The sequence below is a fragment of the Stegostoma tigrinum genome, chromosome 20, assembly GCF_030684315.1.
Source record: "Stegostoma tigrinum isolate sSteTig4 chromosome 20, sSteTig4.hap1, whole genome shotgun sequence".
Lineage (NCBI taxonomy): Eukaryota > Metazoa > Chordata > Chondrichthyes > Orectolobiformes > Stegostomatidae > Stegostoma > Stegostoma tigrinum.
The window spans coordinates 12,629,653-12,645,310 of record NC_081373.1 but is presented as its reverse complement, the minus strand read 5'-3'; the positions used below and the strand labels follow the sequence as shown (position 1 = coordinate 12,645,310).

Genomic DNA, 15,658 nt, shown 5'->3' with positions numbered 1-15,658 from the left:
CCTTAACTCCAATTTCTCTTCACAGGTGCTGCCAGACTTGCTGAGCTTTTCCAGCAACTTCTGTTTTTGTCCCTGGAGTGGGGCTGGATTGAACCCGCAAGTTTTAACACAGCAGTGAGAGAGCATTACCCACTGGGGCAGCATTTCCACTCACAGTGTGGGATACAAGGATGAAGTTGATTTGGAGGGTGGGAGGCGAACATTTCAGACAGTGATACCCAGGATGTTGTGTGCAGCACCTGTGAATGTTGGCTTTGTGCAGAATATTGTCTCCCCTGCTACAGGCTGATTGCTGCATCCAACTCTGCACAAAGGCTTGGTTTGAATAATTACAAATTAGCAATTCCCTTCAATTAGACATTAGTCATCTCCAGCAGCAGACTGCTAATTAAGAATTAAGAGATGAGGAAAGCTGGCTCAGGAACCAGTGAATGTGCTGGATCAGCAGCTCTCTCTGTCCAGGAAATTTATCACACGATTCCTTCACCATCCGCACCGAGACAGTGGGGTGGATTCTCGAAGAGATTTCTCGCTCTCACTCTTAATCGCATTGTTTCTCATAATTGCATCAGAAATAGCCATTTGGCCCATCAAGCTGCTGTGCTATTCAATAAGATCATGACTGAGCTTCTACAGTCACCTTCCCATTCTGTTCCTTTATCTTTTCATTCGCAAAACTCTACAATGTCAATCAGGAGCCTAGTCCTCGACTGGCTCTTGGTCGTGCTGAGAGGAGAGAGAATATGAAGATTCACAGCTGGATCAGTGACGAAATAGCCCCCAGATCTGGGTCCTTAGTCTGCGCCTTTTACCCTGAGCCTGTGTCCCTGGGTTCTCTGATCTTCTGACAAGGGACAGGGTTGTCGGGAGGATCACATCTTTGCAGTATCCACCCTCACAATCCCTTCGGGAATCTGAAATGTTTCAATTAGATCACACTTCACATCTCAAAACTCAGGCTGTGCCAAGTACACGCAACCGACAGCCCCAATGCGTAACCCCAGAGTGACAGCTAATTCAAGGAAGCCGTTGCAAATATAGTTTTGTGAGAGAAGGGGCACTTTCAAAGAACAAAGAAGTTATCATTTCCGCAGCATCTTTTGCAATCTCCGTATGTCAAAGTGTTTTACAGCCAATTCAGCTCTTTTTTCTTTCACTGCAGCAATGTGGTAACCAATTTGTACACAGTATGATCCCAGAAACAGCAATGTGTTGGTGATTATCAATTCTTAAAGATGTTAGTTAAGAAATAAATCCTCTGCTTCAACAGACTTAGACCAAAGAGTGTAAAAAGGACTATAGTTCATCACCTGCTTTGGAATAACAGTCTATCTGACAGTACAGCACTCCCTCAGTGCTGAGTAAGCAAGCATTTACCTACATGTTATACTCAGGTTACTGGAGTGAGATGTGAACCCAGAACCACTTAGATCAAAGGGTGAGAGTGCGACACACAGAGCCACTGTTGCTCCAAAAGCTGTCAGAAGCAAGTTGTATGTGAGTTGGACCCTGACCCAGCTGTGAACCTGTTTGCTGTCTCTATAGGTGATCTGTGTGAGGAGGTGGTTGACCATTGCTCACCTGAGTTAAACCCGTGCCAGCAAGACTCCAAATGTGCCGTTACTGCCGAGGGCCTCCAGTAAGTAGAGCATTGGAGCGAAAAAGATCGAATCAGATCAGACATTAACTGTATTATAGGTCAGTCACGGAATACGTTTAGGTTTTACACAGATAGGTGGATGCAGAAGGTTTCATTAAATGCCCTGAAAGCGAAGAAGTTTCACTCTGTTTCTAACCCCTTGCTCTCCCTATCTTGGAAGTATTTGATGGGGACAATGTAGGTGGAACTTTGTTCCGTATCTTAACACCGTGCTGTCCCTGTCCTGGGAGTGTTTGATGGGGACAGTATGTAGAGAGCTTCACTCTGTACCTAAGTCCGTGCTATACCTGCCCTGGGAGGGTTTTATGGGGTCAGCAGAGAGCAAGCTTTATTCTGTATCCAGCCCAATACTGTCCCTGTCTTGGGAGTGTGTGATGTGGACGGTGTAGAGAGAGCTTTACTCTATATCTAACTCTGTACTGCCTTTGTCCTGGGTGTGTTTGATGTATTCGATGGGTAGGAATTGGTAGGGATGGGGTTGGACTTTGTCACTAGGTGCCTGACCATCTCAATCCTAACTCCTTTGGTTCTGTGTTTTACAGATGTGAATGTAATTCTGGGTCTGTCGGAGATAACTGCAGCGTTGCCGTTGACAACTGCCAGGATCATAAGTGTCAGGGAAACAGTGTTTGCATGGATGGAATCAATGGTTATACGTGTCTGTGCTCAGAAGGTTACAAGTGAGTGATAAGATTGTGTTACAACTTCCAAGTCATGTAGCATTCCAGCCTGGTACTGGACAATAGACTAAGGATTCAGGTTCCTGGTGTACAGTGTCCTCTACAATTGCAGGACGTCCCCAACCTCTTTGCAGCTTAATGAGACACTTTTTTGGAGAGCAGCCACTATTGTAACTAGGCAACACGGCAGTTAATTTGTGCACAGCAAGCTTCCACAAACACAGAGAACAAAATGATGAGTTGACGTTTTTTTTTCAAACTGATGTGGCTGCTCTAAATATTGTCCAGGGCACCAAAGAGAATTGTCTTTGAATTTATTTGAGCATGTCTCTAGGGTCTTTTGCGTGGGGTCACAGTGTTACTCATGTCAGAGCTACATCTTTAAAGACACTCCAAGCAAGAATGACAGTAGAGATATTATTGAAGAAAGAAATTGCAGTGACCAGCCTTTGATAGATCAGCTGACACTGGACATCACCCTGAGATGGGCTCAGTAGTCAGGCATCCCGTTTCTGACCACTGTTCTCAGGATCTGCCTCAGTGTGCATTTTGGGTGATGCCTCCCGCAGAGGAATAGCCAACTCCGCTCACTGTCTACAGCCCACACGTCAAACAAGCCAAAAGTTTATACCCCTCCCCAGTTTTCAGGGAAGGAGATCTGTTGTCCTTACCTGGTCTGGCCTACATGTGATTCCAGACACACAGCAATGTGCTGAATCTTAATGGCCCTCTGAAGTGGCCCGAGTAAGTTGCTCAGTTGTGTCTAAGAAGGTGACTCACCGTTACCATCAAAAGGGCAATTAAGCCAAGGCAATAACCCAAAACCACTCCTACTTGGGCAGCAGATACATGGGAACACCACCACCTACAAATTCCCCTCCAAGCCACTCACCATCCCGACTTGGAAATATATCGCTGTTCCTTCAGTGTCGCTGGGTCAAATTCCTGGAATTCCCTCCGTAAGGGAAACCCACAGCACATGGACTGCAGCGATTCAAGAAGGCTGCTCGTCACCATCTTCTCGAGTGCAGTTAGGGATGGGGAATAAAAACCAGCGATGCCCACATTCCACAAATGAATGAGAAAAGGAAGGAATGTCAGGGCTTGGCAGCAAAACGTGTGGATCAATAAAACTGATTTCAGAGATGTACAACAGAACAAGGTTGATTCATCAACAACAGTAGTAAATTTCAGTGCCCTCATTGTAATAAAATGTCCTGGGGAGGTTCGCAGGTCATGATTATCAAATGACATTTGACTCTGAGTCACAGAAGGAGACATTTGGGCAAGTGACAAAAAGATTGGTCAGAGAGTTAGGTTTTTAAGAAGCTTCTTGAAGAGCAGAGAGAGCAAAGTGCAGAGATTTACGGAGGGAGTGCTGAAGCAATTACATCAGATGTTTCACAACAAGGCTGGCATGAGAGGAGAATACATTTACCAGAGGGGTGTGAATCTGGAGGAGATCAGGGAGATAGAAAGGAGCGACAACATGGAAGAATTTGAAAATGGGGATGAGAATTTTAACATCGTTGACTGCAGGATGCTATTGAAGATCAGTGAGCACTGGCATGCGAGACGAAAGGGGATTTGGTGTAAAATAGATTACAGAGCAGCAGAGGTCAGTTTTAGAACATGGCTCAATTTGGAGATTTGTGTGAGATTGATGAGAAATCTTGTGAAATGTTTAAGAAATGAACCAACATTAAGGCTCACACCTCACAAAGGAACACCGCAGGAGCTGTGAGAAGGTCTATGAAGCAATGCTTCAGCAAGCAGAAGTTAAATTGTAATATTTGAGCAAAGGCTATGAGCAGCTTGTGGCAATGTTATGATTTTTTGAAATCAGCTCTTGGCCTGTGCAGTGCCCTCTATTTCTGTCTGTGTCTCTTTGTCTCCACCCAGTGGCCGTTTCTGTGAGCTCACCTCCCAGGCTTCCTCAGACTCCGTCCAGTGTCAGCTGCAGGATTGTCTCAATGGTGGACAGTGTGTGAACATTGGTCCCCACACCCTGTGCCAGTGCCTCCCTGGCTTCGGAGGGTCACTCTGCGACAAGCTGGTCAGCGTCAACTTTGTGGATCGGGACTCCTACCTCCAGTTCACTGAGCTCAAGAACTGGCCCCGTGCAAACATCTCACTGCAGGTCAGTTTGTGGACTGCAGTGAGGAGCAAGTGCATTAAAATGCATGAAATTATTAAAAGGCTTGTCAAGAGAACCTAGAACACAGGAGTGAGCACAGCACCTTGGGACAGGGGCCAATCATTTAGGACTAAGACATTTCATAGACCGCTTCGGCCCAACAAGTCCACACTAACCCTCAGAGCATCCCACCCAGACTCCTGCAGGTAATTTAGCATGGCCAATCCACCGAGCCTGCACGTCTTTGGTCTGTGGGGGGGAACTCGAACACCCAGAGGAAACCCACGGGGAGAATGTGCAAACTCCACACAGTTTTTTTGAGATTAGATTCCCTACAGTATGGAAACAGGCCCTTCAGCCCAACATGTCCACACCGCCCCTTGAAGCATCCCACCCAGACCCATCCCCCTATAACCCACACACCCCTGAACACTACGGGCAATTTAGCATGGCCAATCCACCCAGCCTGCACATCTTTGGACTGTGGGAGGAAACCGGAGCACCCGGAGGAAACCCACGCAGACACGGGGAGAACGTGCAAACTCCACACAGACAGTTACCCGAGGCTGGAATCGAACCCGGGTCCCTGGCACTGTGAGGCTGCAGTGCTAATCACTGAGCCACCGTGCCACCCTGGCGGAGTTGCCTGAAGCTGGAATCGAACCCAGGCTCCTGGCGCTGTGAGGCTGCAGTGTTAATCACTGAGCCACCGTGCCACCCTGGCGGAGTTGCCTGAGGCTGGAATCGAACCCAGGCTCCTGGCACTGTGAGGCTGCAGTGTTAATCACTGAGCCACCGTGCCACCCTGGCGGAGTTGCCTGAGGCCGGAATCGAACCCAGGCTCCTGGTGCTGTGAGGCTGCAGTGCTAACCACTGAGCCACCGTGCTGCCTTCTTTAAAGGTTTTTGAATCTTTGGAATTCTGCACCATGCAGGGTTACGGCGTCTGCATCGTTGAGCACATACAGGGCAGAGAAGGGCAGATATTTAGATACTAAGAGTAATGGGGATGATGCAGTGACCATAGTCTTGTTGAAGTGTGCAGCAGACTCGAGGGGCTGAATGGCCTCTGCCTGCTGCCCCTTCTCACATTGACTAAGGCCAACAGTGTGTGAATGCCCTACATGAGATTGGTATTAATGTGAAGGTGACACTGGCTTCTTCAGGTTTCCACCGCAGAAGATAACGGGATCCTCCTCTACAACGGAGACAATGACCACATCGCAGTTGAACTTTACCAGGGTCACGTGCGGGTCAGCTATGACCCTGGCAGCTACCCGAGCTCTGCCATCTACAGGTAATGTCAGACGGGGCAGAGATTAACCTCTCCTCAACAGGTATCATTCAATCTTTTCGTTTCTTCCCCACCAATTCCTCCCCTCTCATCCCCACTCTCTCCCGCCCATTTCCCACACCGTATCTTGTCCTAATATCTATTTAGTGAAAGCCAGTGGGCCACAGGAGGCATCGCAGTTCCGCATTGGCTAATTGAGACTTCTGGAAGATACCCCTTTACAGATTCCCAGTGTTGGGTACATATTTCACTCTTTCATGGGATGTGGGCACCGCTAACATTGGTTGCTAATCTCTGTTGGGTTTAAACTGAGTGACTTGCTGAACCAGCGAAAGGGGATATTGTTGGTGTAGTGATAACATCTCTGGACCAGTAGTTCAGAGACCGAGGCTAATATTCTGAGGTCAGGGGTCCCGTGGCAAATGGTAAAATTTGAATTCAGTAAAAACAAATCTGGAATGTAAAAGCTCACCTAATAGTGACCATGTTGCTATTGTATTAACCCCCCTGGTTCACTACTGTCCTCTGGGGAAAGCAATCTGCTGCCATTACCTGGTCTGGCCTACATGTGACTCCAGACCTACAGCAATGTGGGTGACTCTTAATCAGCCCTCTGGGAAACTAGGAATGAGTAACAAATTCTTAGTAAAGTCCACATCCCCATGGCATTTTTTAAAAAAATTGAGTCATCCACATTGATTTGGGCCTGGAATCACATGTAGGCCAGACTGAGGAAGGCCGGCAGACTGGTTCCACACGTTGCTGCCATGCATGGGCTTTGGAGGCACATGCAGCCAGCAGGAAAATTACAGGGAATGTTGTTGGTAGGTTCCTTTTCCTAAAGGGAACACACACAATTCTGGGAGGGCTTGACGGATAGATATTGCAAAGAGGTTTCCACCAGTGAGGCAATCTGAAACCACAGGACAAAGTTACAGAGTAGGGGGCACTCATTTAAAATGGAGATCTAAGGGACTTTCTTATTCCAGACAATATTAAATATGTGTAACTCTCTTACAGAGAAGTAGGGGCTCGATCATGGAAAGTTATTAAACAGGAGGAAGATCATTTTTTGAAATATTGGGGAGGTGAGGGCTGTGCTGAGCTGGCAAGTGATAGTTGAGGTTTGAGGCAGCTCAGCCATGAACTTGTTTGATGGTGGGACCAGCTTGAGGGGATGGATGGCCTATACGTTATGTTCTTATGATGGGCATGTAGTCCCATTTTGGCATTTATTTTGAGAGGATTTGAATATAAAAGCAGGGATGTACTACTGAGGCTTTATAAGGCCACATTTGGAGTAATGTGTTCAGTCTTGGGCCCCATATCTCAGGAAGAATGTACTGGCCCTGGAGTGGGTTCAGGGAAGGTTCACGAGAATGGTCCCAGGAATGAGAAGCTTAACGTATGAGGAATGTTAGAGGACTCTGGGACTATACTCATTAAAGTTTAGAAGGATGAGGGGGTATCTAATTGAAACTTACAGAATACTGAATGGCCTGGACAGAGTGGATGTTGGGAAGATGCTTCCGTTGGTAGGAGAGACGAGGATCTGAGGGCACAGCCCTAGAGTAAAGGGAAGACCTTTCAGAACGGAAATGAGGAGAAACTTCTTCAACCAGAAAGTGGTGAATCTACGGAATTCACTGCCACAGAAGGCTGTGGAGGCCAGGTTACTGAGTATATTTAAGATTGAGATAGATTGGTTCTTGATTGTCAAGGGGATGCAGGGTTTCAGGGAGGAAGCAGGAGAATGGGGTTGAGGAACTTATCAGCCATGATTGAATGGCGGAGCAGACTCGATGGGCTGAATGGCCTAATTTCTGCTTCTATGTCTTATGGTCTTATTATCACTGTCCCTGAGATTGCAGATATACTGGAATGTAGGAAGTTGAGGTTTTTCGAGGTTTTATGAGGTTTTTAGAGGTTTATACAATCATGAAGGATATAGATAAGGTGAATGACAGGTGTCTAGACTAGGGGCATGGTTTTAAGATGAGAGAATTGAGATTTAAGAAAGATACAAGGGGCAACCTTTTCGATCACAGAGAGTGGTTGGTGTGTAGAATGAACTTCCAGAGGAAGCGGTGGATACAGGTACCGTTAAAACATTTAAAAGACATTTCGATAATTACATGGACACGAAATGTTAGGAGGGACATGGGCCGAGTGCAGGCAGGTGGGACTGGTTGAGTTGGGGTTACAGTCGAGTGGTTGGACCAAATGGTGTGTTTCCCTACTGTATGACTCTATAGTTCCACCAGCTGCCATGGTGAGATTTGAGCCCGTGTCTAGAGCGTTTGTGTGGGCCTCAGGATTATACAGACAATGACTCTGGCACAACATCACTGCCTCCATCGTAATGGTGGTAGCTGGCAAAGACTGAGAGGGCACACGGAACCTCACTTTAACATGCAGCTCCTTGCATTGGTATGTAGCAGCTTTCACTGTGCCAACATGCCTCACAAACCAAGTGCTTTCTAGAGTGTACACACTGTTGAAATGTAGAAAACTCGGCAGCCAGTTTGTACACAGCAAGCTTGCACAAACAGCAATCAAGTAATGCCCACAAACATTGTTTTTGGGATGATAGCAGGAGGATGGTGTTCTTGTGGAACACTGGGTGTTGACCCTCTCATTCAGAAGCTCCAGATTAGAATCCCACTGCAGGAATTATTGGCCAAGGAGGGTGTGTTCACAACTGACAGATCTTTGCAAAACACCTACAAGAGCATCAGCCAGGATTTCTGTCCCCAAACCATGGAGTGCGGCTTAGCTGTAAAGTCCATAATCTTTATTTTTCTCTATTTTTGATTGTGGACTGAAATGAGAAAAGAACAAGTATAATAGAAGGGAATGCTGTACTTTTTAATATACAGGTTACACGACCTTGAGATGCAGTAGATCATGACAAACCAAGAGGACCATCTCAGGGAACCTTGTGGTCAGTGACCATTGAACTGCCTTCCTGGTCTTCTCCTCCACCCATAACACCAATGTTTTTGCGTCTGTTTGTATGTGTGTGTTCCGGGTCCAGTTTGTAAGAGACACACTTCTATGTCAGCAGTTCATAATTGTTTACCTGTAACTAGAATCTATTTATTTATAGTTAAATGGTGATCCTTGATAGGCACAGAAACCATGCTCCATGCTTTTTGGCAACATGGTCCTAAAGGACAGGTACATTGGAGAATGATGTGTACTTTTATTAATCTTTAACTTTTGTGATGACTTCAGAATAATGGGGCTTGTTTCCTAGTGAGAATGTGACAGAATTTACAATCACTTTTCTTTGAAGCAAGCACTGTTCAATGAGCCATATGATTTGCTCAGTATTGTTAAAGTGCGTGGCCACTAGTAATTGAATGGCATGCTGGAGAAGATTCTGTGAGCTACTACATCTTGTGTTTTTGTGCATCCTGCAGCCTGGAGACAATCAACGATGGACATTTCCATACCGTTGAGATTGTGACCTTGGACCAGATGGTAAACCTCTCCATCGATGGTGGAACCCCCAAGAGCATGGAGAGCTCTGTCAAACAGTCAACACTCAACCGTGAGACACCACTCTACATAGGAGGTAAGGCGGGAGCAGCTGTACCAGTCTGATGCACTCCTCATCCTTCAACACTGTCTGAGTTCCTGTCATCAGGAACCATCCAAATCCCTTAAAATATATCCATGGCAACAAACCTGACATGTCTTACTTCATTCATTCTTACAATTGGGATGTTGCTGCCAAGACCTGGTATATTTTGACCATTCCTTGAAGGTTCAGCTTTCCTATTTGTCAACAACGGGCTTTCATTGATTATTGTGGAGGGGGAAGGCATCGCGATGATGGGCCTAAAGGGATTATAACATGGTGAAAAATACAGATGAGTAAAGTAACCTCATTGAATAGTAGAATAGCCTCAAGGGGCTGAGTGGTCTCCTCTTCATGTTCCAAGGGAATTGTGAAATATGCTGGGGACTAACTTGAAACAGGACATTTATATGTTCACTGAGTTTGCGGGGAAAGTTCTTATAACATGAGAAATGTGAGTGGCAGTAGGCTATTCAACCCCTCAACCATGCAATGCCATTCATTGTGATCATGGCTGGCATCTAACACAGATCCATACTCCACTGATTATCCACAAACCCCTGGATTCTTACTCCCAATATAAATCTGGAAGAAAAAGCCCTGAGGCTGGGATTTGCTTATGGAGGGGCTGGGCAGTAGAGGTTTTATGGTAGGCACGGTGAGTGATTCTCAAAGCATTGCAGACTCTGTCAGTTACAGAGGCATGCAAAGTGGAAGCCCTGTCTCCAAACATTCACCCTTTAGACCATAAGATGTAGGAACAGAGATAGGCCATTCAGCCCATCACGCCCAGTCCATCATCCAACGTGTTAATGTCTGCTCTGATAATCCTCAATTCCATTCTCCCTCACATACCCTTGATTCCATTGATACACCACAACAGCCCCTTAATTCAGACCTCAAGATCAAATAGAACGCTGGTATTAAAAAAAATCTATTCAACCCAATCTTAACTCTCAAACATCCACAGCTGTCTAGGGTCGTGAATTCTAAAGTTTGACAACGTTCTGAGTGAAGAAGTTTCTCCTTACTTACTTCAATCTGAAGGTTGAAAGTGGGTTCTATCCTCCCCAGCTAGGGGAAACAGCCTCTCAATACCAGCATTTACAAGAATATGATGTGTTTCTTGACGTGTTGGTACAGATTCATTTCAGCTCTCTGTGTGTCGATTTGTGACGGTTTCATTTACGTTCCTGTGCCCAGGGATGCCCATCGATGTGAATTCTGCGGCATTCCGGCTCTGGCAGATCCAGAATGGCTCCAGCTTCCACGGGTGCATTCAGAACCTCTACATCAACAACGAGCTCCAGGATTTCACCAAGACCCAGATGAAGGCTGGTGTGGTGCCAGGCTGTGAGCCCTGCAGGAAGATCGTCTGCCTCCATGGTATCTGCCAGCCCCGGGCAGACTCAGACCCTGTCTGCCACTGTGAGCCGGGCTGGCTGGGACCGCGCTGTGACCAGCCACTTGGGGATCCATGCCTGGGACACAAGTAAGTCATACGATATGACCGTGTCACAACTCTCACCAAAGCTTGTTCACTCATTACCCCATCCCTGTGCTTTCTGACCTGTCCAGTTAAGGAGCATCTTTATTTTTTAAATCTCTCATCCTATGCATCTCCGTAATCTTCTCCAAATATCTCAAGAATCTTTGCTTATCCGATTCTGGCTTCTTAACATTCCAGATTTTAATCACTTCATTGTTGGTGCCTGTACCTTGAACTGCCTGGGCCTGAGCTCTGGAAATTCCAAACAAGCATTTCTCCATCTCTCATTCCTTGTATAAGACCATCCGTCTTTGATAGAACATTCATACATCTGTGGAGTTATCCCCTCCCATTGATCAGGGTTAACCTTAAAAGTGCTAACCAATTATTCACTCTATCCCCATAGGTCTTCACTTAGTTTCTTTCACAGCTAATAATCAAGCTCCTGTTTGAAAGTTACTATTAAACATGCTTCCGAGACCCTTTCGGGTCATGCATTCTAAAAATTGAACTGAGCACAAAATCTGGGCTGGTTCCTCTAATGCACTATTGAGGGGGCAGTACACTGTCAGCCATTTCTCAGGTGATGCATTAATCCGAAATCCTATCTGCCTCCTCAGGTACATGTAGAAGTACCACTGATTTTTTTGAAGAAGAGCAGGGAAGCTCTCCCCAATTCTAACCTGGCCAGCATTCATCCCTCAATTAAAGAGAATCATATATTATCTGGGATATCAAGGTGTGGAGCTGGATGAACACAGACGGGCCGAGCAGCATCAGAGGAGCAGGAAAGCTGACGTTTCGGGTTCTGTACCCTTCTTCAGAAATGGGGGAGGGGAAGGGGATTCTGAAATAAATCAGGAGGGAGGGGGAGGCGGATAGAAGATGGATAAAGGAGAGGATAGGTGGAGAGGAGACAGGTCAAACAGGTGGGGTTGGAGCCAGTACAGGTGAGTGTAGGTGGGGAGTTAGGGAGGGGATAGGTTGATTGAGGGAGGGCGGACAGGTCAAGAGGGAGGGATTAGGCTGGTAGGTGGGAAATGGGCGTGAGGCTTGAGGTGGAAGTAGGGGATAGGTGGGATGACAGGTTAGGGAGGTGGGGACGAGCTGGGCTGGTTTTGGGATGCAGTAGAGGGAAGGGGACATTTTGAAGCTTGTGAAGTCCCCATTGATACCATTGGGCTGCAGGATTCCCAAGTGGAATATGAGTTGCTCTTCCTGCAATCTTGGCGGATGTGCAGGTGAACATCTGTTTGATGAGGAAAGTCTTAGGGCCTGGGATGAGGGTGAGGGAGGAGGTGTGGGGGCAAGTGTAGCACTTCCTGCGGTTGCAGGGGAAGGTGCCGGGTGTGGTGGGGTTGGAGGGGAGTGTGGAGCGGACAAGGGAGTCACGGAGAGAGTGATCGCTCCAGAAAGCAGACAAGGGTGGGGATGGAAAAATGTCTTTGGTGGTGGAATCGGATTGTAGATGGTGGAAGTGTCGGAGGATGATGCGTTGTATCCGGAGGTTGGTGGGGTGGTATGTGAGGACGAGGGGGATTCTCTTTTGGCGGTTATTGCGGGGACGGGGTGTGAGGGATTGTTGCGGGAAATGCAGGAGACATGGTCGAGGACGTTCTTGACCCCTGTGGGGGGCAAGTTGCGGTCCTTGAAGAACGAGGACATCTGAGATGTACGGGAGTGAAATGCCTCATCTTGGGAGCAGATGCGGCGGAGGCGAAGGAATTGGGAATAGGGGATGGAATTTTTGCAGGAAGGTGGGTGGGAGGAGGTGTATTCTAGGTAGCTGTGGGAGTCGATGGGCTTGAAATGGATATCGGTTTTGAGATGGTTGCCTGAGATGGAGACAGAGAGGTCCAGGAAGGTGAGGGATGTGTTGGAGATGGTCCAGGTGAACTTGAGGTTGGGGTGGAAGGTGATGGTGAAGTGGATGAACTGTCCCCTCCCCACCTCCACTCACCTCTACAGGCTCCATCCCCACCTCTTTCACTTTTCTGTCATCTCTCCACCTATCTTCTCCTCTATCCATCTTCGATCTGCCTCCCCCTCTCTCCCTATTCATTTCAGAACCCTCTCCCAATCCCCCTTTTCTGATGAGGGGTCTAGGCCCAAAACGTCAGCTTTTGTGCTCCTGAGATGCTGCTTGGCCTGCTGTGTTCATCCAGCTCCACACTTTGTTATCTTGGATTCTCCAGCATCTGCAGTTCCCTTTATCTCTGATACAAAGATTAGAGATAGCAATTGTAAGTTTTCTGTGAAGGTGATTCAAGTTGGTGACATTTTGATGTTCTCCACCAGAGGTCAGTCCTTGTCTTTACTAAGACTGTCATACAGCACAGACACATTCATAATGAACCTTCACAGTCCCTCCCAGTCCAACCCCACCCCTCAGTTTCTCTTTTGCTAATAGCACCGCCTCACAGACCAGAAATTTGTTTTTGCTGCATTAGTTGAATATATATAGCTCATATAAATAACTTCAGAAAGACCAGCTAGGAGTGAGAGTAATAATGAGACAGAGTTCCAGAGTTTATCACTTCAGAGTAAGATCAAAGTAACAATCAGCTACAGTTCACCCCAAGGTCGATCAGCCTGTCAGGCTGATGTCTAGGTACAGGACGGTGCTGGTGGAATTGGCTAACTTCCGAAACAAAGCTGGACTGCTTGCAAGATTATTACCATAAATCCCCAATTAGTTCCTCGTTTCATAGTTTTGAATATTTTTTCATGCTCGTAATCCACATCAAACAGAGGATCAATTCTTGCACCACTTATATTTCTCAATTCGCCTCTTAGGACAGGATTAGAGAGTAAAGCTGCTCGACTCTTCTAAATCAAAAGAAAAGCTTTCCCTACACTATCCCCACCAAGTACTCCCAGGATAGGGACGGCATGGGGTTAGATACAGGGTAAAGCGGCCCCTACGCTGTCCCCATCAAACACTCCCAGGACAGGGACAGCACAGCGTTGGATACAGAGTAAAGCTGCCCCTACACTATCCCAATCGAACACTCCCAGTACATGTACAGCACAGGGTTAGATACAGAGTAAAGCTGCCCCTACACTATCCCAATCGAACACTCCCAGTACATGTACAGCACGGGGTTAGATACAGAGTAAAGCTGCCTCTACACTATCCCCATCGAACACTCCCAGTACATGTACAGCACGGGGTTAGATACAGAGTAAAGCTGCCTCTACACTATCCCCATCGAACACTCCCAGGACATGTGCAGCACGGGGTCAGATACAGCGTAAAGCTGCCTCTACACTATCCCAATCGAACACCCCCAGTACATGTACAGCACGGGGTTAGAAAGAGAGTAAAGCTGCCTCTACACTATCCCCATCGAACACTCCCAGGACATGTACAGCACGGGGTTAGATACAGAGTAAAGCTGCCTCTACACTATCCCCATCGAACACTCCCAGTACGTTTACAGCACGGGGTTAGATACAGAGTAAAGCTGCCCCTACACTATCCCCATCGAACACTCCCAGTACATGTACAGCACGGGGTTAGATACAGAGTAAAGCTGCCTCTACACTATCCACATCGAACACTCCCAGTACATGTACAGCACGGGGTTAGATGCAGAGTAAAGCTGCCCCTACACTATCCCCATCGAACACTCCCAGTACATGTACAGCACGGGGTTAGATACAGAGTAAAGCTGCCTCTACACCATCCCCATCAAACACTCCAAGGACAGGGACAGCACGGGGTTAGATACAGAATAAAGCTGCCTCTACACTATCCCCATCGAACACTCCCAGTACATGAACAGCACGGGGTTAGATATAGACTAAAGCTCTTTCTACATTATTTTTTCTTGCAGGTGCGTGCACGGACGCTGTGTAGCACTGGACCGGGTGACTTACCGTTGTGAGTGCGATAAGGGACACAATGGAGCACTCTGCAACCAGCATCAGGAGCTGTTTAACCCCTGCAAGAGGTTGCAATGTGAGCACGGTCAGTGTCAGATCTCTGAGCTGGGAGAAGCCAAGTGTGAGTGTGACGATGGTTACACTGGAGACCTCTGCAACCAAGGTACTGGTGTAGCACCAGATATATGAGGAGCTAGATGGAGGGTGTTGGGGGAGATGGTTGAAAGGAAATGAGTTTTCATGTGAGTTTGTTGTTTGTTATGTGAACACAATCTGGCCAGAATCATAAAAGGCAGAGCTTAAATGTTGGGAGACGTTCCAACTGGATGAACAGAACTGCATGAGGTTACCACTCAGATATGAAAGGAAATCCTTTCAAATGTAAAGTTCAAAAATAAATTGACGATTGCAATCTATTAGTGCACTGATGGTTGATGGGAGATTTTACATTTGGGAGTGTGAAAGTGAGTTTAAATATAAAGGTAAATCTAACCAATGAAATTGCACCAAGTGGATGGACACTGATGAATTTGCCTGTCTCTGTTTGCATTTACCATCCAGTCAGAAGGTCCAAGACGGTTCAATCTGTACTCCAGATACTTAAAGCACAAGATCAAGATAATACAAATAGTTCTGGAACAGAGGAGCTGCTGCACTGTGGGAGGCAGCTTCTTTTGGAAGAGATATTGAACTGAGCCAATACCTGCCCTTTCAGGTTGATGTTTCGAAGAAGAGCAGGGGTATTTCCCCCAAGCGTCACAGCCAAAATTTATCCTTGAATCAACTTGGTTATTGTGGTTTATATTTCCATAGAATCCTGACAGTGTGGGAATGGGCCATTCAGTCCACACTGTCTCACTGAAGAGCATCCCATCCAGATTCACCACCCTCACCCAAGCCCTGCATTTCCCATCGCCAATCCACC

The 15,658-nt window shown here is 46.9% G+C and overlaps 1 protein-coding gene across 1 annotated transcript in view; it reads left to right on the top strand.

Moving 5' to 3' along the window:
* slit1a (slit homolog 1a (Drosophila)) overlaps positions 1–15,658 on the top strand; it is a 344,291-nt gene that overhangs the window by 315,288 nt on the left and 13,345 nt on the right. Inside the window, exons 30-36 of the mRNA XM_059653007.1 lie at positions 1,546–1,639; positions 2,203–2,340; positions 4,243–4,480; positions 5,643–5,773; positions 9,196–9,350; positions 10,560–10,848; positions 14,685–14,896. Coding sequence (XP_059508990.1) covers positions 1,546–1,639; positions 2,203–2,340; positions 4,243–4,480; positions 5,643–5,773; positions 9,196–9,350; positions 10,560–10,848; positions 14,685–14,896 — 1,257 coding nt within the window. The remainder of the gene's footprint in view (positions 1–1,545; positions 1,640–2,202; positions 2,341–4,242; positions 4,481–5,642; positions 5,774–9,195; positions 9,351–10,559; positions 10,849–14,684; positions 14,897–15,658) is intronic.